General features: G+C 42.3%; 1 protein-coding gene across 4 annotated transcripts in view; it reads left to right on the top strand.

Moving 5' to 3' along the window:
- The window catches only part of PLCL2 (phospholipase C like 2), a 184941-nt gene that overhangs the window by 92313 nt on the left and 69956 nt on the right, over positions 1 to 22672 (top strand). For all 4 annotated transcript variants that reach the window (XM_073900573.1, XM_073900557.1, XM_073900565.1 and 1 more), the window contains exon 2: positions 20041 to 22527. In XM_073900573.1, the coding sequence (XP_073756674.1) occupies positions 20041 to 22527 (2487 nt within the window). The remainder of the gene's footprint in view (positions 1 to 20040; positions 22528 to 22672) is intronic.

Here is a 22672-nt window from a genome sequence, read left to right on the forward strand (position 1 = left end):
GGGTGGCTCAGTCAGTTAAGCATCTGCCTTCGGCTCAGGTCATGATCCCAGGGTCCTGGGATTGAACCCCACATCAGGCTCCCTGCTCAGAGGGGAGCCTGTTTTTCCCTCTCCCTCTGCCAAGCCCCCTGCTTGTGCTTTCACTCTCTGTCTCTCAAATAAATAAATAAAATCTTAAAAAAAATTACATAAATGGAGCTAATTTGTTTTTTAAGATCATGATTTTTTACTTTTATTTGTTTATTTTTAAAGATTTATTTATTCTAGAGAGAGAGATTGAGAGCCCGAGCAGGGGGAAGGGCAGGGGGAGAGGGAGAGAGAGAACCCTCAGACAGACATCTCCCTGAGTGCAGAGCCTGAAACAGGGCTTGGCCTCAAGATCCTGACTGAGATCGTGACCTGAACCGAAACCAAGAGTCAGTTACTCAACTGATTATACCACCCAGGCACCCCAAGATCATGATTTTTTAAAGAAGAAATAAATGTCTAATAATTCCAAGAATAAACCTAAACTACCACTAGTTATTTTCACTGGCTCTTCCTTTCTGATCTTGCTTAGTAGATTTAAAATTGGTTGTGGAGATCTGGAATGTTGGGAAAATAAGGTTTTATTAAATTATAAATCATCTCCCTGTTTCTTTGATTATAAGGCAGTATGTGTGGGTAAGAGTGTTAGTTTGTTGTTTTTATAAGAATTTTTCCAGGGTTCCCGCTTTAGGTAATCTACTTAGCTTCTGATCTCCATAAATTAGAATTGAGAGTAATGATCATTCATAATTGACATGGAAAGTCAGAAAGAAGAGGGTGTCACCACTAGGGGCAAAGAAGAGTTATGATTTAAGGGTTATGACTTAAGAATCAGACCCGTGCCTAGCAATTTCAGGCATAAATAGATTACTTAAAAGAGGCTAAAATTGATTGCTTTCATGAAATACAAGTGCAAGGAGGTTCATTTCCAATTTGGGGATGTAGGATTGTATCATTTGCAAAGAGAAAATTGCATGGAATTCCTTTAGTTAATTCTTTCTTTCAGTAAAGGATGTGGTAACTTGACCTCTGTGTGTTTTAGTTATTTTAAGGCCTAAGAGTCCCAAGAAAGCCTTCTCTAAGCCTTTTGGGTGGGGATGGTGTCTCCTCTCTAGGTGCCCATAACTCCCTGGGCATGCTTCTGTATCACATCCTTTTGAAATTGTTATTTCTGCCATCTCCATACTTTAAGCTTTTTTAGTATTCCACCGTACCTGGCTCACGATGCTTTTAATTGTTTATTGAACTGAAACTAAACTAAAAGCCAAAATAGAAAGCATAAAATTGGGATGTCTTATGCCTGAAGTTAGTACTATACTTGATGAGTATAATATTCCATTAATTACACACATTGAAATATTGAAGGGTTGAAGTGAGGGAGACTTTGGCTTATTATTCTAATCCACGGTCACTCTTAGTTTATTTCTAGAGGGGACTGAGAGTCACATGGCTTTGTCTGTGCTTAATTTGTGTACTCCATGTGCTTTTGCCTCCACAAGGGAGTATATGAAAAGGATTGAGGGTTGTGGCCTCTTCTGTCAGGGTGCCCGGGCACTGCCAAGATGAGTGATAACAACTATTCTGCCATGCCCCAGAAGGCCACCCTTATCTGTGTAGTAAGAACAGATGGGAGTTAGGCATGAAAGGGTGTTTGCTTGTTTCCACTGGCAATTTCTGAGAGCTCTGTGAAAGGGACAGAGGTGGTCATTGGTGTTGAAGGATGGTTCTCAATATTCGGGCCGCCCCTTGGAGAGATGTTCCAAGGGGAGGAGAACAAAAAAAATGAGGTGGTCTGTGGAACCATGACCTCATGAGCTGTCCACGAGTCTGAGCGACCTTGGAGATGTTGGTAGGAGTGGTGAGTGGAACCAAGGCATAGGGAGTTCTAATGTGTAGGAGGGAGATCTTGTCTAACCAACAGGAACAGACAAAGGAGCTGTAGGAAGCCTCTAGCCAGGCATCTGCCAAACTGAGGAGTTTAATGGCCCTGCAAGTCAAAAGAGAGAAGTCATGAGAAGTGATGTTGGGCTACTCTATCTTCATCACTGCGGACCTTCCCAGCCTCCCTGAGTATTGGGTTTCTTCACAGAAGGTAGAAGATAATAGTGTCTTCGTCTTGGAGTGGCTGTGGGTTTAAATGAGGTAATGCATACGATTCACCTAGCCCTGGGCCTGGCACGCTGCAGTTGCTTATCACTGTTAGCTCCTTCCTGACCCTACAGTTCTTCTGGTGTGAGTCACACACACACACACACACACACCCATTGGAAGGGCCACACCCTTAGGGGTTCTTCAGCTCCTGTTGTGGGCATAGTAGAACTGGTTTTAAAGCTCTAATGGAGGAAGAGCAAATGATAACCTAGCAGTTGACTAAAAATAGGTCAATTGTCAGAGAAACTCAGCACGGGGGTGTCGGGCTCCCTCCCTGATTTCATTTGATTCTCACAACAACCCTGTGGAATAAATTATTATCCTTGCGTACTGTGAAGAAACTGAGGCTGACAGAGGACAAATCTAGGAGCCCGTGGCCATCAGCTCCTGGCAGGCAGGGCCAGAATTTGGACCTGCATCCGTCAGGTGTTAATACCCGTGCTCTTTCTCCTCTCACGTATGCTGACGTGTGGGAAGGCCGCCCGGCAGGTGAGGTTCGGAAGACGGGCGCAACAGCCCCTCTGCCCCGCGAGCGCCTGGAAGGCCGGGGCTGCCTTCTGCTTGGTAAGCCCAGGGCCCAGCAACATCTGGCACATGGCAGGCTCTCAGTAAATATTTACTCAGTGAAAGTCACAAATTAAGGTAGAAAACTAATTATTTCCGCAAGTGGCAGGTTGTCAGCAATATGAAACTTGTCATCAACATTATTGAGTTACTGAAAAATATGTGACATTTATTAACACAGGCTCCGCTCAAGTGGCAATACAGCAATTTAAAGATCTGTGTTTAAAATTGGACAATATGTGAAAAACTGACACAAGATAAAATTCAAAAGATGTCAACAATTTTTTAAACGACTGAAGACGCATAGGCTGCTTCTCGAGAAAAGTAAACTGTGATAAGCCTAAAAATAATCTCTTAAAAAATAATGACGTAAATTTTGATTCCTATGTTCTCCACTTCTTTTCCTCTAAGGTGTAAATGTTCAAAAGTTACCGTGATGGAGATTTTTTAAGCACTATTTATTTTCATGTGAAGACAGCACAATTTTCAATCAGGTTGAAAATTGAAAGTAAATGTAATAATTGAAGAAGTAAATACACCGTGCCAGTTCTTGACCAAGTAAATGCTTGTATACAGCTATTAGCTGTAGTTTTATGAGAATTTTGATGATAGAAATGTAAGAGGCCAGCTGAACACTGGTATTTATTAGTAACCACAGAACCATATATCTGTCAAGCCTGGGATCTGACGGAAATTCTACGAGGTTGAACAAGTCAAGTTTCAGTTAAATGAAGACTTTTCTCTACAGGTAAAAAGCAACCGCTATGGCCATGGAGCTTCTCGTCAACATAGTTGCCGTGCAGTTGGTTGAATCACCTCAGATCCCCCTTACCTAGCAGACAGGAGCTTTAACAGAGAGCCAGGCACACTGAGACGCCTCTTTTTTAAATCCCTTTGGTCAAAGTGTATTTAGAAGTAGCAAAAACTAATCCTGTCACAGTAAAGGAGAGGCTTTTTTGTCTCCCCACAGAAAGCACCCTTTCAAGTAAGTGCCTTTAGTGCTCGTTGACTTTTCTTTAGAAGTTCATTTCACAATCTAAGCGAAGATACACCAAGTATTTTGCAACTTCATACAACTTCTGTTGAGGCTCACCATTTCCGTTTGTTGAGGGAAATGGGAAGCCTGTTGAGTTTTGTGGAGAAGCTATCACACACCAGCGGCTGTAGTCATTGGTGTTGCTGTGGACTGCAGCACTGGTGATCATATGTGATTTCTGTACCACAGGCCAGAGGAGCTGCCTTCTGAACCCGGGCTGTGTCTGTGTTGTAGTTCTACAAGTGGTGTGATTTTGTGGCCCTTGGGAAAATGCAAGGTATTTTTGTAAGTGCTTATCCTGACTGAGCGAGTTGATTTGTTTGTATCAACTAGGTAAAAAAGCTAACTGTGATTTGCATTTATTAATTCTTAAAACTTTCAAGTCAAATATACTTTTAGTAACACTGAAAAAAAAAAGATATTCATCATTTCCATGAACTACCTGGTTGGAATATTAGTTTTAATGCTTTTTCAAGTTATGTCTATATCCAAGCATACATTACAGGGTCTTACATAATACCAGACATATGAAGTCATTTAAACCATATTTGATGATTCATTGAGGTCTTTTGTTATGGAGATCTGATTGGGGCCATTTTTTATTTTACTCTCTCCCTCTCAACTTCTTTTTTTCTTTTTTAGAGGATAGTTAACCTTGCTTTCTCTTTGTATATAATGTGATTTTTGGGGTGATAGTAGGGTAAGTGAACATTGTGGGACTCTTTAGCAATGATGTTCATTTTTCATGTTTTAAAGTTTGGAAGATGCACAAAATGTTATTTCTTCCAAGAAATTTATATCAGCTTTGCTTATGAGTGACAGCCCTTCTTTCCAGCCATTCCTTCCTGAGATCAGTGATGAAACTTGTTGACTGCTTGCTTTGGGCAAAGCACCGCACTAGAAATGTCAGGGGGAATTTGGGATTAAAATATGACAAGTCCCTACCCTTAAGGAGTTTGTCATCTAGACCTGTGCTATCTGATGCATTAGCCCTAGATCCCTGTAGTTTTTGAGTACTATACTGTGGTCAGTCAGAATTGAGTATTATGTTTTTTTATTAGCTCTTTAGCCTGTTATTATATAAACACATAGCTAGATAATAGTTTGTTTCTGTCGCAGTATGATACCAAAAAAAAAAAAAAAAAAGTGAAACCAAAGTTCCCAGATGCTTAGAATAGAAATTAAAGAAAAGGAAGAGGTGGGGGTGGGAAGGAGAGCCATCTTTTCCATGTGTAATGATGACTGCTTGATTTGGGTAATGATGTTCAGGAAAGCATATCCAAGGCTGCTGCTTACCTGGGAATCGTACAGGCAGAAGAGAAAGCTCTAATCAAACCCTTGTAAAATGCTCATCCTGGAGAGAATGATGGTAATGCTAATAAGAATAGTAGTGATAAGATCAACCACGTTGACTACATTTGACATTGACTGAGGGCGTCAACAGCCTCAGTAGGCATTTCTACATTATTTAATTTCTACATTGTTTAAAACTGAGCAGCAGTCCTAGGAAGCAGGCACTGTTACCTAGTCCGTGTTCCAAAAGCAGCAGGCCAGGGTTAGTTATATGCGAAGTGGTGGTGCAGACACCAGCCCTAGGCCATGGTGGCCAGATGATACCTGTGGAAGCCGTGGACACCATGGCCAACCCACTTCCCTTTCACTGTGAGGACAAAGTGCCTGTCAACGCCCCGGTGAACTCTTAGAAGGCAGCTCTATGTAATTTTTAACCATTTAGATCCATGAGATTAATTTGGGGGTGGATTTCAAGTAAATTCCTTTTTCTCTGTCCAGCGATCCCAGTAGATGGGACTTGAGGACTTGTAATGTAAGTCTTGGGTAAGTCGGCCTACGTAGTGCTTTCACTTTTGGTATCTCACCCGTGCCTTACCAAGCCCTGTAAAGTAACTAAGGGTGAGTAATTACTTTCGTCATTTTATGAAATCAGTGACTGAGGTTTCAAGAGGTTTACTGACCTTCCAAGGCGTGCAGTCAGTCACCAGGGATCTGGGAGAGCTCAGCCCTGGCTGGCAAAGTGGGCCAGCCAGGGCAGTGGGAGGGACCTGGCTTTGCACTTAGCAGCTACAACTTCAGAGTGTTGAATCACTTAGGGTTCAACCAGAAAAAACAAACAAACAAACCCCAGTATTTTCCTTGAGAATTTAATCCAGGGAATTGTTACAGCTGCTGGAAGAACCACAAGGCCAAATGGGGGATTGGTGAAGCCACCCAGAGATTAGCAACAGCAGAAAACCATCCCTCTGGGCGGGTGGAGAGATGAGGCAGATTGGTCTCTGAGCCTAGGAGCCATGGAGGACCTCAGAGGGGATGAGCCTCTGCTAGCTTCTCCCCTGCACAGAGAGGAAGATGGAAACCCATCCCGCTTCACCCCTCCTCCTGCCCAGGGTCTAGTTCTCTGCCAGAGCTCCTGGAAGTAATCCAGCAGTCATCCAGCTGACGTGGGATCTGAGGAAATCTGCCCCGAGGGCTGGCTCTCTGGCCAAGCAGAGTAGAACAGGGGTGGAGAAGGAACCCATCTGCCTGGTAAACCATTTAGCCTCTGAAATGGGGGTGATAGGTCCTGCCTCAGAGTTGAGGATTCAAAGAGATCATGTTTATAAAGTGCCTGTGCATGACAGTAGCTCAACAGAGATTGGCCCACCTCCCCTGCCCGTGCGAACAGCTGCAGTTAGGGTGGGCAGTGGTTACCACATGACCTAAAAAAGCGTAGCTGTGTGGCACGTGAGAATGAGAAAGATACTGATGGTCTCTCTGAGCGCTGCAAGCAGTCACGGATTATTCTAGTCACTCTCCACACTTTGTTCTCTTCATTCTTCTTGGAATTTTCTTTCTCAGTTATTTCATAAAGCAAATTCATTATATTAACTACATCAAGGACACTTCCCATTTTGTCCGGGGCTAGTGGGCTACAAGAGTGAAGTAGGACTGCTCGGCGGGAGCTGATACAGGTCATGAAGAGGGTTGATTTTCCCATTTCTCTAGCCCCATCTTACTCTGAAAAGCCTTCAAGTCTCAAGTTTTAGTCTTATTAAATTAAAAACTGCTCTATAGTAATGCTTTTAGATGCACAACTAAATTACTTGAAAAACAAATTTATAATTGGAATAAACGTGGTTCAGCTAAAATTCCTCTTTCCAGAGGATAAAATGTGATTTCTGTATTGCCATTGTAATTTCCAGTAAACCCAAGTGAATTTTGCATCTGTTTGGCTTGGGGGGCGGAGGGAAGATGCGTCAAATCAGATTAAAAAGTGAACTATTTGCTAATCCATTTTTTAGATGCATTTCTTAAATGCCATGAGCCACAGACTCAACCGAGCAACCTTACAAAGGATTTCTGAAGTTGGAGAGTTGAATTGTGAGATGGCTGGGACAGAGTCCTAGATTGTCAATGGTGACACATGTGATGGTGATGATGTTATCTGTGTGCAGTACATTCATGTTTTGATTTGAAATGATGGCTGCAATACACATGCATATTTTGGAGGGCAGAGAGGCATGATTTGATCCCCAGAAGAACTGCTCTGTGGTCAATTGGAATAGCTCAACCATCAGTTCCTTTACCCTGCCTCACACCTCACTTCTCTGCTCCAGCTCCAGGAGCTTACACCCCACCTGCGGTATCCCCTTCTAACCACTGTATCCCCTTTCTGAAGGCTTACTCTCTACGATGCTTACCCACGCCTCTGTTAATCCCCTCCAGAAGATCATAACATCCATTTGTATATCACTCCCCCTTTTGTGGGCTGCACAGACAATGCTGGTTGATTTGCAGGAAGGCCAGACTGTGGGAGAGTCGGGAGTTGAGAACTTCAGGGGAATCTGAATCGCAACACCCAAGGTTGTGTGGTGAGCCCAGGCCGGTGCCTGCACGGCTGCACCTCATGGGAGTCATGGGAGAACAGGACTCTGTGCAGCAGGTAGTCTCATTGTGCTCCCAACAAGATCCATGCAGCTCCAGCTGGGAGCTGGGCAGGGACTCGGTTCCAACCAGGCAGCCTGGAGATTGGGCTACAAAGGGGCAGAGGGTAGGGAAAACTGTAGCAACCTCAGGAAATAAGTAAGAAGCAGCTCTAAGGACTCAGCCACCATGCCCAAAGGTACACGTGGCTATCTGTCCACTGGTTCGAGGCAGCAAGACTAAGCCACATCTCACAAATACCTAGAGGGGGGTTCCTGGCCTGAGTAGGATGGGCTCTCACACTGGACAAGGGGAGGCGTGCAAGTAGGAAGTGTCCAGACAGACCATACTGCCAGCCTGGTGTGCCTGCCAGTCAGCATGGGAACATCTCCGTAGCTGAGATTAGACTTTGGTTATACCTGACTCTGCAGTGCCTGGCACTTGGTGAGGACTTAACACCTGATTAATAAGGTCACTTTCAAGTTAGGGTGACCATGTATTTCAGTTTGGCCAAGGCCATCCCTGTTTTTGTGGCGTATTTACTAATAATTCTCACTTTCATTCCCAGAAGTGTCCTAGTTTAGATGTCACTCTGCCTTGGGGGGAATAGAGTCCACCAGCTGCTGGTGGTCTCTGGGTGCTGGGGCCCTGTGTCTTCACCCTCTTGTCGGAGGCTTCTTTTGGGGCACTGCTTCATTCTCCAGTGCTGTCTCCCTGAAAGTCTTCCCTGGGAGAAGCTTGGGCCTTAGCAGGTCAGTGCCGAGTTGCATAATGGGCTGAAGGGTCAGCTTCAACACTCTCAGAAATTAAAGCACTGTTTAGAGGTGGTAGGTATAGCAGCCTGATTCCTGGAATAAGGACAGCATCCTGCTTAGTAAGGGCTTTTGGTGATTGGTTTGCAAGTAGACTCAGAATTAGTTCTTGTTTTCTACTCCTGGATAACTTTAATGAAATAAAATACAATATAGTTAAGTGTGGTATTTTAAGTTTACATTATATAGTTGATACTCTGGTTTGTCTTCAGATCGCATAAATCTTTTGCCTTTTACATTATGCAGTTGACCCTTGAACAATGCAGGGGTAGGGCCGTTAACCCCCCTCCCCCCTGCCCCGTCCTGCACAGTCAAAAATCCACGTATAACTCTTGACTCCCCAAAAACTTCACTAATAGTCTACTCTTGACCTTACCAGTAACATAAACAGTCGATTAACATATATTTTGTATGTTATATGTATTCTATACTATATTGTTACAATAAAGTAAGCTAGAGAAAAGAAAATGTTATTAAGAAATCGTAAGGAAGATACATACATTTACAGTACTGTGCTGTAGAAAGATCCGTGTATAAGTGGACCTACGCAGTTCAAACCCAAACCCGTGTTGTCCAAAGGTCAACTGTCACACCTTTGTAGAAAATCTAAGCATGCCTTAGAAATGCCTGTGTTTCATCTTCACACGAGTATCCTGAAACATACGCATGAAAAGCCTTTCTAGTTCCAACTCTCAAAACCAAAGTTTATGGGATGTATTTTCGTAGGATTGCCTGAGCTTCTTGATTTTATGTTCTATACAGAATGGGGTAGAGACCCCTATTCACAGTGTGTTCTGTGTTGTACTACTAAAACCTGAGCCAGGTGCAGGAAGCTGTCTGTAGAACGAGTGTTGTACTGGCCGCATGGCATTACCTGTGTGCCGGGGACCCGTTTTCTCTCCGTAGCCAAGCCTCACAGTGCCAAGGGCTGGAAATAGTGACACAGGATCACACTGAAGCAGGTCAGTTGCTTTGGTCACTGGCCGCACAGACCATCTGAGATGCATTAATGATGAGATCTTACTGGTTTTTAAAACTGCTTTTCATTTTAGTTTGATGAGCTAATTAATCTGGAAGGGACTTGTGGTTTTAAAAGGGTATACGACGATTAAGGAAAATGGCAGAACCGCACCTTCTGCAATCCAAATTGGCACTGCTCTATTTTGCAAATACTCTAGGCTAATCACACAAGTCTTATGGATTCCTGCCATGTCGGCATTGGCATTTTTATTGATTGCTTAACCCAAGCATGGCTTTTAGTAAAAAAAAAAATTTATATATATATATGTGTGTGTGTATATATATATATGTATATATATATATATGTATGTCTTACTGTGGGCATGACATAAAGCATATGTATGTTGTTGCTGTAAATCAAGTAGATAAAAAGATTGTGAAGGTCCATCTGTGCCACTTCAGCAGGTGTTTGCATGAGAAAATCTTTTATTTGCATTGAATCTCTCTAAGGAGGAAAGCAGTGGGTTTGGAATTGACTTTAAGAATTTTCCATAATTAAAAAAACATTGGACTGTAACAATGTGTACTATAACATTTTGAGAAAATTGTAACTGTTTTTTTTTTTTTAAGATTTTATTTATTTATTTGACAGAGAGAGAGACAACAGGAGAGGGAACACAAGCAAGGGGAGTGGGAGAGGAAGAAGCAGGGTTCCCGCTGAGCGGAGAGCCTGATGTGTGGGGGCTCGATCCCAGGACCCTGGGATCATAACCTGAGCCAAAGGCAGACACTTAACGACTGAGCCACCCAGGTGCCTCAAGAAAATTGTAACTGTTTAAAAGTTATTTTAGAAGTGTGCAGGTTTCTATCTGGTATCCAAAATAGTAATCTTTGAGTTCATTCATTCAGGGAGGTTGATAAACTGTATAACATTTAAACATTGTCTATCCTTTAGCTCAGTTTTATGTTAAGGCAGAAGCAAAATAAATACCTACATAAATGCGCTGGTGATTCTTAAAGTTGTAAAACAAATGAGGCTTTTTCCCTTTGTTGACCTTTTAAAACAGGTGGTGAATTGTATTTGCACACATAGGGAAAATGTGCACAATAATCAGTTTTGTACATATTTGTATTTTTTCTGTCTGTGGCGCGGGAGTATGCATTCCCCAGACTGGGAGGCCTCCTCTGGCCTGCTTCCCCTTCTCCTGCTCCCAGGCCCCCTGAGAGGCTTCAAACCTTGTAGGCTCTTTCCTCTCTCATGTCTTTGCATTTGCTGCTCCCTATGATTACCCTTCCCTTCCTCTTCCTCTTCTATCAGGATCCAGCTCAAAAGCCACCGTTTTCGGGCAGCTAATGACAATCTCATCTCTTGCTTTCCCAAAGGACTCTGCTCCTTCGGAGACAGGTTTCCTTTCTCCTGCATCATTAATTTCCCTTCTTTATTGGGGTGAATCCCTTCAGCCTAGAACACTGCTGTATGGGCTCCAGTCTGACGAAACACTCCCTTTCCCTCCCTCTAACTCCCTTCTTCATGGAGAGAGCCACACTCACTGTCTCTGTTCCTCACTTTCTTTTCAGTCCCCTCCCCCCCCCCCGCAACTAGCCCTCAGTCTCCCCATCTACTTAAACATCACGACATCGCACACCATTTCATTGAGCCAGGAACTTGGCAGCCGCCTCAGACTCCTCCGTTTTTCTCACGTGCTGCCTCCAGGCCATCAGCCCATGTCATCAGCTCTGTCACTGACATTGTCATGAAGCCATCCCCTTCTCTCCATATCTGTTGTCACCGCCAGGGCTCCAGCTACCATGGTCCCACGTGTGGGATACTGTAGTTGTCTCTCTGCTGTCTCCCGGCCTCGGCCCTCACCCCAACCTCCTCCGCTCTCCACTTGGCCCCATTTTAGAAGGGCAGATCAGACCCCGGTGCTCTCCTTCAAGGAGTTGCCCTTAGAATTAAATCCAGTGCCTTCCTATGAGATTCTGTCAGAGCTAGCCTCGGCCTTGTTGTGGTTTCGTCTCCTTCCAGTCTCACCCAGCTAACTACACATCTGCCACATCGGTCTCCTTTGTGTGCTGGAATACTCAACGTCGCTTGGGCCTCAATGTCTTTGCACTTGTCATTCCTTCTTTCTAGAAAGCCAAGTGGAACAAGTGGTGGAGGGCAGATTCACCAGGAGTTAGGGTGTTGTATGGGCCCGTCCAGAGGCTGTCTGGATGAAGAGCAAGAAGAAAGGGAAGCCACAAAGCACTCACCGCAGCTAGGACCAGCCCTGGGAGGTCGAGACTCGGGATCCACGAAGAAGGCCTGCAGGGTTTTTATGGCCGAAGGCTGCAAGGCAGGGGATGGGTCTCCAGAGCCTGCTGAGCTGTAGCACTGAGCTTGGGGCTCATGGTGCTTAGAGCAGCAGTTGCCAAGTTGAGTACGCCTGGAAGAAAATATTAGAACTTCAGTTTAATTCTGTGAATGTTTTCTAGCATACACAATCTGTTAGTAGCTAGCACATGTATCTAATAAACAAACAAACACATCTTAGAGGCATTCTCAGTAATAAGAGCATGTGACCGGTATACAAAAAGCACTTCATTAAAAAAAATAAGTGCTTTTAAAATTGTGAAAACCTCCCAACACAGAAAAGCCCAAAAGCAAATGGTTTCACTGGTGAACTCTACCAGACATTTGAGGAAGAATTAACATAACTCTTCCTTTGTATTTCTGTGGTATCAGCTGTAATGCTCCTCTTCCATTTCTGATTTTATGTATTTCAGTCCTCTCTCTCTTTTTCATGGTAAGTTAGGTTTGTCCGTTTATCTTTTCAAAAAAACAATTCCTGGTTTCATTGATCTTTCCCATTGTTTTATTCATCTCTATTTCATTTATTTCCAATCTGATCTTTGTTATTTCCTTCCTTCGAATAGCTCTTGGCTTAGTTTGTTCTTTTGCTAGTTCTTTGAGGTGTAAACTTAGGTTATTTGAGATTTTTCTTGTTTCTTAATGTAGGCATTTATTGCTATGACTTCCTTCTTAAACAGCTCTTGTTGCGTCCATAAGTTTTGGTATGTTGTATTTCCATTTTCACTTGTCTCAAGGTATTATTTTCATTTCTTCTTTGACCTACTGGTGGTTCAGTAGCGTTTTATTTGATCTCCATGTACTTGTGAATTTCCAGGTTTCTTCACGTGATTGATTTCTGGTTTCATACCATGGTGGTCAGAAAAGATGCTTGATATGGTTTCCGTCTTCTTAAATTTATTAAGACTTATTTTGTGACCTAACATATGATCTATCCTGGAGAATGTTCCGTCTGCGCTTGGGAAGAATGTGTATCCTGTTGCCTTTGGATGGAATGTTCTGTATGTATCTGCTAAATTCCTCTGGTCTAACATGTCATTTAAGGCTAGCGTCTCCTTATTGATTTTCTGTCTGGATGATAGATCCATTGATGAAAGTGGGGGTATTAAAGTCCCCTACTTTATTGTATTGCTGTCTGTGTCTCCATTCAGGTCTGTCAATATTTGCTTTGTATATTTAGGTGCTCCTATGTCAGATGCATAAATATTTACAAATGTTACATCCTTTTGTTGAGTTGACCCCTTGATCATTGAGATTACCTGTTCATGAAAAGCGGCTACTGTTCTGGTCAGCATTGGTCCCACCAGGGGCTATGGACTATAAGACATAGCCCATTCCCCTCAAAAAGTTCACTTTCTGCTTGAGAGATAAGGCTAACCCACATAAAACAATTAGAGAACTGAATAAGACTATAATTAAGTGTTAAATTACAGGGTAGAGACTTTAACTACTATATGAGTTTGGAGAAGAGATGGCATTGAGGGCCGGCCTAGCACAGCCTTGTGAATGGTTTGGAACTTAAAAGAATATTTTGTAGAAAGCGAACTTTCCCTTTTATATGATTCATTCTTTTTTTTTTTCTGATCTAATTATTCACACACACTAATTTCATATGCAAATAAACCATTGGATTAAAAAAGGCCCCAGGAAGAAGTTTGTTTTGCCTATAAGACAAGATAGAAAATAATAAACAAGATGATTGCAGAGTAAATTGTGAAGCAATTTTCCTTGTAAAATTTAATTTTAAAATAATTGTGGAAATATTGAAATTTCTGACTGAAAGAGCTACTGTCTTTTCCTTCCCTGTGGTGGGTGTGGCCCAAGGCAGCAGGTCTGCCGGTCTGCCTGCTTACAGGTCTGTGAGGCTTTCCTATTTTGTTTTTTTAAAGATTTTATTTGGAAGTAAGCTCTATGTCCAACATGGGGCTTGAACTCACAATCCCGAGATCAAGAGTTGCACACTGTACCAACTGAGCCTGCCAGGCATCCCTGAAGCTTTCCTTCTGACTCCTGACTACCCCTGCAGAGCTGTCATTTCCCCTCAGTGCCAAGCAGTGGTGGATTTAAGGGTAAAAAGTGAGGAAAATAAATTCCTCCTCCTATGCTATCCTGAAATAGTGAAGAACCAGCACAATTTAGGTGGAAAAATTGTGATTGAGAAGCTACTCTTAGAATTGATCATATTGGCAGCTAAGATTACATATTAGGTGATTCAACTGGCTTTTAAAATTCAGTATGATTTACCAAACAGCTATTAACAATTAAAGTTATGTAACCATATCTTGAAATAGCTCCGTAGTATAGGAAGTCAGCAGGCTTTATGATGTGCTGAATAAGGAATTACCATATACACAGTTGGGAAACACTGACAATTTTCACACCAAAGTGGGCCGCTTAAGTATCATTATTATAGATCATAAATTAAAATTCATTAGCATCAATATTTTCACTGGAATGTAAAGTAGCGCTTGTATAGTTTATAGGAGCCCAGTGCTCACCATTAAGTTTTTCATTACTGGAGAAAACCAATGAATTTTATTGCAGTTTACATCGGACACAGATGCACATTATGGTTTTGTAAGTTTACTTTGAATAAATATTTCAGTGGTAGTGAAAGTGTTTGACCAAAAGAATGTTGTCATAAAAGTATTGTATTCCATTATGGTCCTCTGATTTCATAATTAAATACCCAATTTTTTTTCAAGGCAGGTGTAACCCATTACAGCCAATGAATTGGAAGCTTGAACCTGACCTTGAAAACTTCATTTTACAGGAATTTGAAATGTCTTTTCTTTGCGTGTAGTTATTTTGAACACTGGAAGAAATAATGGCGTATGAAGTAGAAGGAATCATCTGAGTAATTCTGGTCAGAAAGTGCTTTGAGTGAAGTCATTTCATTATTTTTTAGACAAAAATATTATGGGGATCATTGCTTCAAATTTTTCTTTTTACGTATGAATACTTATATGTGAGTTAAATTATAACTCTAAATTGATGGGATTTAAAATTAACAAAAGAAAAATAAAATTAACAAAAAACATTGAGAACCAGTTTATTTATTTGTGCCCCATGAATGTGGGAGTACAACCTGCTGAAGAGGGCATCATCTGGCTGCTTTTGTCAGTTTCCCAGTATATCTTTGGGAATCACATCCACTTGGTTGTGCGCAAAAGTCCTACAGTATCATTAGCTAGTAGCCTCAGTGAAACAAGACCCAGAGGGGAAATGTGTTCATTTTGTTCCTTCTGGAATGGGACTAACTTTCAACAAATCCTAAGTGATTGGAGTATTGCAGTTGCACATTTATAATCGTGTTCTTTTTATTATTTTATGAAGAAATAATTTCAGCCTGAAATGTATTTATTAAACAGCATCTCATAAAGAGTGTACAAGAAAACTTAAGAATTTATAGTTTGGCTTTTCCTTGTCACAGTGGGAGTGACGTTCTCTCTTGGCTTTCCACATTCTAAGCTATCCTCTTAACGGTACCTGCTCACATGCATGACGTTCAAGTCCCCTATTGGGTTCCTAAGCCATCAGCTGATCTGTGCGCTCATAGACTACTTGCCAAAGGTGGGCCAGGGTGGGCTCTTGGAATGCAGTAGCAGGCATCGTGGAAGGGGGTGCCTATGAGGAGAGGAGTCCATGGGCCAAGCAGCTCTCTGTTATTTGCAGTAAGGAGACTTCCACGTGAGTGGGAAGCAACATTTGGCCATACCTAGCTTTCCTTCAAGTTATTTTGTTCTTTTCAGTTCATCTGATTGTACAAAATGACCTTCCCAGTGACCAATTTTCCTCCAGATCCTTTTTTTTTTTCTTTCCTTGCTCATCTTGGAGAGCACATCAAAGTTTTAACAATGAATGAGAAACCTTGCAAGGTAGCTCTGATGTGCCCAGCATGACTTATTCCTTCAATTCCGGGTTCTTGTTACTGAGCTTAAGAAAGGCCAGGCCTTGCTGTGCTCCTTGAAGGGGCCTCGAGTTACTTCTCAGGGCATTTTGTTATCTTTTGTTAAGGATAGAAATTTCTTTAACCTGGTGTTTCTTAACTCTCTTTATTCCCAGTCCCCCTTCAGTCAACATAAAGATCCCAGGTCTTTCTTTAATGTTATTTCTAAATCAAATTAAATGACTCGGCTCAAAACAAACCCGAAGGACAAAGGGCTGCTTTGTTTTCGTCTCCCATCCCCTTCTTCCTTCTGTTATGCCCCGCCCCCACCCCCACACTGGAATCCCTGCCTCTATCTAGAATTCAGCATTTCAGGGTTGATGTGGAGGTGGGGTTTTTGAAAGCTGATTTTCCTTTAGACAGAACATTTGTTTTGTGTTTCTTCTCTTGGTGTTAATAAGTGCTGATAAGAGTAGCAGAAATGCACCAGTGGACCAAGTTTACATTCTCTTGTTTTTACCACTCAGAAGCTTTAGATGGTGAGCACTTAAAATGTAAGAACCAGCTCCAAAACATCATTTATACTGTTTTTAAAAGTATTTTGAGGCACCTTTATCTCAGCAGAAACTTGGGTCTTTTCCTCTGGTTTTAGGTGCCTAGTTCATGTAAATTATATGCATTTTGTTTTCTTTAGATAAAAAGACTGTATGTGTAGCACTTTTCACTGTTAAATTTAAACTAACTAACATTAAGAGATAACATAGGAAATAGATTCCAGCTCTGCTGCTGGTCAGCTGCTTTGTTTATGCAAGTACAGCTGACCCTTGAACAGCGAGGGTTTGACCTCGATGGGAGACTTGCACATGGACTTTTTTTTTCAATAAATATAGTGCAGTACTGTAAATGTATTTTCTGTTCCTGACACTTTTCTTAATAACATTTTTTCTAGTTTACTTTATTGTAAGAGTACAGCATATAATGTGCCAAATATGTGTTAATCAACTCTGTGTTACTGGTAGGGCTACGGATCAATAGTGGGCTCTGAGTGGTTAAGTTTTTGGAGAATCAGAAGTGATCTGTGGATTTTCAACTGTGTGGGGGATGGGCACTCCTAATCCTTGAGTTGTTCAAGGGTGAACAGTACTTGATCATGGCTAGGCCGAAAAGTGAAAGCCAGATAGGTGTGGGGTAAAGATTCTGGGAGTCAGCCCATTTGGGGGCCCGGATCTCCTGCTGTTGAACCTCAGTGCCCCTCCCTCCCACACGAGGGCTTCTGTCCTTCCTTCCCTTCCTCTGGGTCCTGGGGGGCCGGCCTGCCTTCACATCCATCTGTAGCTCCAGCCAGTGATCCTGGTCCATCCCGTGGTGAAGGCAAGCTTGCACATCTGTTCCGCTGTTTGGTCTCTAAGCAAGCACATGGCTCTGTTGGGGTCTGCTAATGGCTTCATCTGTTGGAGAGGAAGGAGGCCGTGGTGTGCTCTGGGGAGGACAGAATGGTTCTGGGCCACAGCAGACTGCGGGTGCGGAAGAGACGGCAAGGTCTCTGGTAAGGGAAGTCCCTGCTGTCATTATATCAGCCTGTGTTGGGATGTTCCTGTATCTGCAATGAATGATCAGAACTCACCAATCAAAACCTGGCTGGCTTGTGATAAGCAAGGCAATGTTTTGAAAGCCTCAAGTGTGGTGTTTAAGCTCCTGCCTGTCCCACAGAGGAGGGTGTGTGAGCACATGAGATTGTTATTAGCGTGCTTTGCGATTTGGCTTTTTTTTTCTTAATCACAAAGAGACCTATGCATCTGAAATGTATCAACTGTAATAAATTAGAAAGTAGTAGTTGAGTATTAATCAGTATGTTAAGACTGACAGAATAAAAGATTACAGTGTTGAGGAAATGCTATATATATTTTTAATGGATAAATGACTAAGCACCTCCATTTATCTTTGTGACTTCTCTTTACTAGTGGCACCTTAGAGATATAATTTATAACGATTATAAAATTCCCTTACCTAATTAGTATGTTGTCTTTACTAAAGGTACATGTATATTTTTAAAGGTAAGACAATTCGTTCTGAAAAATAGGAAATTTATACATCTGTTTCAGACCCTTATGCATGGCTGATTACAAATTTAATTTCATGCCAACTCGCTTAAATAGATAGAACACAGTCTATGCTTTAGGGATTTGGAAGAACTATGATGCAATTCGTCTTATGGATACAGTTGCCAAAGTTTTTATGTCTTTTGCACTTTATTGTTCTGAGGATTTGGTTGCAAAGAAATACTCTGCCTTGTGGCTTTTATGTTGTATCTTGGCATTTAGATCACAAAAGCCTGTAGGCTTCATTCTGAAACTTTGAGGGAAATGATACCCATATGATTTAAATTTTAAGTTTAATTACCTCCTGTGTATTGCTTTTGGAAGTATAGGTAGTCAAAAAGTAAGAGTGGTTTTAAATTTCAGATGCAGAGAATAGCGTAATCACTTTCTAAAATGTAGAGGTTTTTTTTTTTAAGATTTTATTTATTTGACAGAGAGAGAGACACGGTGAGAGAAGGAACTCAAGCGGGGGAGTGGGAGAGGGAGAAGCAGGCTTCCCACGGAGCAGGAGCCCGATGCGGGGCTCGATCCCAGGACCCTGGGACCATGACCCGAGCCGAGGGCAGACGCTTGACGACTGAGTCACCCAGGCGCCCCTAAAATGTAGAGATTTTATTCAAAATAGATTCTCTCCAGGGCAGAAAAGTTAGAATTGCCTTTGTATAATATTCTTCATGCTGTTCTCTTCATTGCCACGATAGTTATATAATCTCAACCTCCGTGTCTATTCCCTGCATATGAATATAATGACTTACTGAAGATTTATCAAAAATTTCATATACTTCCTGAAAGGCAATATCACATTTTAGGTGAAGATTGTGAAAGATGCTTTGAGGTCATTTGAGCATTTAAAACAAAATAGCAAAGGTGTCTGTACAAGGAAGGAACTTCAATACACACATAGCTGTGGCATCAGCATCTTAAGGTGGGCACCGGTGACACTGTGCGGGGAAGTTGAGGGCTGTGTCGTTGGTGACGCAGGCTTCTTTAGAAATAGATGCTGCCGAGAGTGTTTCCCTTGACAGCGTCAGTAATCTGATGACGTTGGAAGTACTTGGGTGACACTGGTCTAAGCACTAGCCTAGTGCATGGTGGTAGGCTTTAATAAATCCAGCTCTAGGGTGTTGGAAGCACCCCCAGCTGTCCTCCCACCCAGACTCAGCACAACTGCAGCCGTAAGACCGAATCTGTCCGAAGTCTCGAGAACCAGGACTAATCTGAGACTCTGAAGAGCCAGGAATTTCTGCTGAAATTTCAGTGTGTACTCATTTAACACACAGTTTAGTGGTCAGTACTTAGCTGTTTCTGGTCTTTTGGCATTTTCAGAAATAGCCCAGACATCTTAGTGAGTCCAAGTGATCAGGAGGTGGTTTTCAAACTTCAGTGTCCATCCCCATCCCCTAGAGTGTTGCCTACAATGCGAATTCCTGGGCACTATCCCCTAGAGATCTGATCCTTTGAGTCGAGGAACCTGCATTTTAATCAGGTAAGCCAGGTGGTTCTGAGGCAAGTGGTGTGGTGACAGGCCTTTGAGGAACACTGGTGTGGGAGATGTATTCAGATGCAGAGACTTCTTCATGGGTGTATGACCTGTGCAGTTGGGCAGGCCCCACACTCAGAAGGGCCCTGCACTTGACTTAATACTCTTTGGTCACCTTAAAACTCTTAACAATTTTTTTTTTTTTTTTTTTTTTTTTGAGAGAGAGGGAGAGTGGGGAGGGGCAGAGGGAGAAGGAAAGAGAATCTTAAGCAGGCTTCACACACTCAGTATGGAGCCTGATGGGGGCTTCCTCTCACGGCCCTTGAGATCAGGACCTGAGCTGAAATCAAGAGTCGGACACTTAACTAACTGAGCCACCCAGGAGCCCCTAAAATCCTTAACAATTTTTGAATGAGGAGTCCTGCATTTTCATTTTTCCCTGAGCCCTGCGAATCAAGTAGTCCATTCTCTGTACAGGATTTTATTGTGTATTACTGAAATTGTGTTTCTTGACACCCATGGATTGCAATTATTCAGTAATGATTTTTTACCTTTTTATATTAGGTTGCAAACTCCAGGGCCACTTCTAAGTTCTAGAAGTGATTGAGTATCATTTATCATAAAACATTCAATAGGAGATCCTAACAGTGTGATTTTTTTGAAGAAATTAAATTTTTATTCCTAGTCTTGAACACAGAAACCCATGTTTATGTTATTCTTGTACGCTGTTTTTTTTTTTTTTTCCTCCCAGGATGGTACAAAACAGAAAAGAGAACGGAAGAAGACTGTCTCGTTCAGTAGCATGCCAACAGAGAAAAAGATCAGCAGTGCTAGCGATTGCATCAATTCAATGGTCGAGGGTTCAGAACTCAAAAAGGTTCGCTCCAACTCCAGGATTTACCATAGGTATTTTTTACTGGATGCTGACATGCAGAGCCTGAGGTGGGAACCATCTAAGAAGGATTCTGAGAAAGCCAAGATTGACATTAAATCCATCAAGGAAGTGAGAACAGGAAAAAATACAGACATATTCCGCAGCAATGGCATTTCTGACCAGATATCTGAAGATTGTGCATTTTCAGTCATTTATGGAGAGAATTATGAGTCACTTGATTTGGTTGCCAACTCTGCAGATGTTGCGAACATCTGGGTTACGGGACTGCGGTATCTAATTTCTTATGGAAAACATACACTTGATATGTTAGAAAGTAGCCAAGACAACATGAGGACTTCTTGGGTTTCACAAATGTTTAGTGAAATTGATGTAGATAACCTTGGACATATAACTCTGTGTAATGCTGTGCAGTGTATCAGAGACCTCAATCCTGGTTTAAAATCTAGCAAAATTGAGCTTAAGTTCAAAGAATTGCACAAATCCAAGGACAAAGCTGGTACTGAAGTCACAAAGGAAGAATTTGTTGAGGTTTTCCATGAGCTTTGTACCAGACCTGAAATTTATTTCCTTTTAGTTCAGTTTTCAAGCAATAAGGAATTTCTTGATACCAAGGACCTTATGATGTTTCTTGAGGCAGAGCAGGGTGTGGCACATATAAACGAGGAAATCAGCCTTGAAATTATTAACAAATATGAGCCATCCAAAGAAGGCCAGGAAAAGGGCTGGCTTTCCATAGATGGGTTCACTAAGTACCTTATGTCCCCTGACTGTTATATATTTGATCCGGAACATAAGAAGGTTTGTCAAGATATGAAGCAACCTTTGTCTCATTACTTTATAAACTCATCTCATAATACATACTTAATAGAGGATCAGTTCCGAGGTCCCTCTGACATCACGGGATACATCCGAGCTCTTAAAATGGGTTGCCGGAGTGTTGAATTAGATGTATGGGATGGGCCAGATAATGAACCTGTAATTTACACAGGCCACACCATGACCTCTCAGATAGTCTTCCGCAGCGTCATTGATATTATTAACAAGTATGCATTCTTTGCTTCAGAGTATCCTCTTATCTTGTGTTTAGAAAATCACTGTTCTATTAAACAGCAAAAGGTAATGGTTCAGCACATGAAGAAAATTTTAGGGGACAAGCTCTATACAACGTCGCCCAATGTGGAGGAATCTTACCTACCATCCCCAGATGTCCTGAAAGGGAGGATACTAATTAAAGCAAAGAAGCTGTCCTCAAATTGCTCTGGAGTAGAAGGGGATGTTACCGACGAAGATGAAGGGGCAGAAATGTCTCAGAGGATGGGCAAAGAGAATGTCGAGCAGCCCAACAACATGCCTGTCAAGCGATTTCAGCTCTGTAAAGAACTGTCTGAACTGGTGAGCATCTGTAAATCCGTTCAGTTCAAAGAATTTCAGGTATCATTTCAGGTTCAGAAGTACTGGGAAGTCTGTTCGTTTAACGAAGTGCTTGCCAGCAAATATGCCAATGAAAATCCAGGGGACTTTGTAAATTACAACAAACGTTTTCTCGCTAGGGTTTTCCCCAGCCCGATGCGAATCGACTCCAGTAACATGAACCCTCAAGATTTTTGGAAGTGTGGTTGTCAGATTGTAGCCATGAACTTTCAGACCCCAGGCCTGATGATGGACCTGAACATTGGCTGGTTTCGGCAGAACGGAAACTGCGGCTACGTCCTTCGGCCGGCCATCATGAGGGAGGAGGTTTCTTTCTTCAGCGCCAACACAAAAGACTCTGTCCCAGGAGTCTCGCCACAGCTTCTTCACATTAAAATCATCAGCGGGCAGAACTTTCCCAAACCCAAAGGGTCAGGTGCCAAAGGAGATGTGGTGGATCCTTACGTCTACGTGGAGATTCACGGAATCCCTGCCGACTGTGCGGAACAAAGGACAAAAACCGTGCACCAGAATGGAGACGCTCCCATTTTTGATGAAAGCTTCGAATTTCAAATCAACCTACCTGAACTGGCCATGGTGCGCTTTGTAGTCCTAGATGATGACTACATTGGGGATGAATTCATTGGCCAGTACACAATTCCCTTTGAATGTTTACAGACAGGCTACCGCCACGTGCCCCTGCAGTCATTGACTGGAGAGGTCCTAGCGCACGCTTCTTTGTTCGTCCACGTGGCTATTACTAACCGAAGAGGAGGAGGGAAACCTCATAAAAGGGGCCTTTCTGTGAGAAAAGGGAAGAAATCCAGGGAATATGCGTCTTTAAGAACACTGTGGATTAAAACTGTGGACGAGGTGTTCAAGAATGCCCAACCGCCGATCCGGGATGCCACGGATCTGAGAGAGAACATGCAGGTACGTTCCTGTGTTTAAGTATTTACTCAACGGCTTTTCTTTGCAGTGCACCCTGTGCAGCATCTATGAATACTTTGGAGGGCTTTGGGTTTTACAACAGTATGTTTGGTTTTCAGTAATTTGTAAAATCCAATTTGTTATGAGA

The sequence above is a fragment of the Callorhinus ursinus genome, unplaced genomic scaffold, assembly GCF_003265705.2.
Source record: "Callorhinus ursinus isolate GAN/ISIS: 27379988/994484 unplaced genomic scaffold, GSC_fseal_2.0 scaffold1, whole genome shotgun sequence".
Taxonomy (NCBI): domain Eukaryota; kingdom Metazoa; phylum Chordata; class Mammalia; order Carnivora; family Otariidae; genus Callorhinus; species Callorhinus ursinus.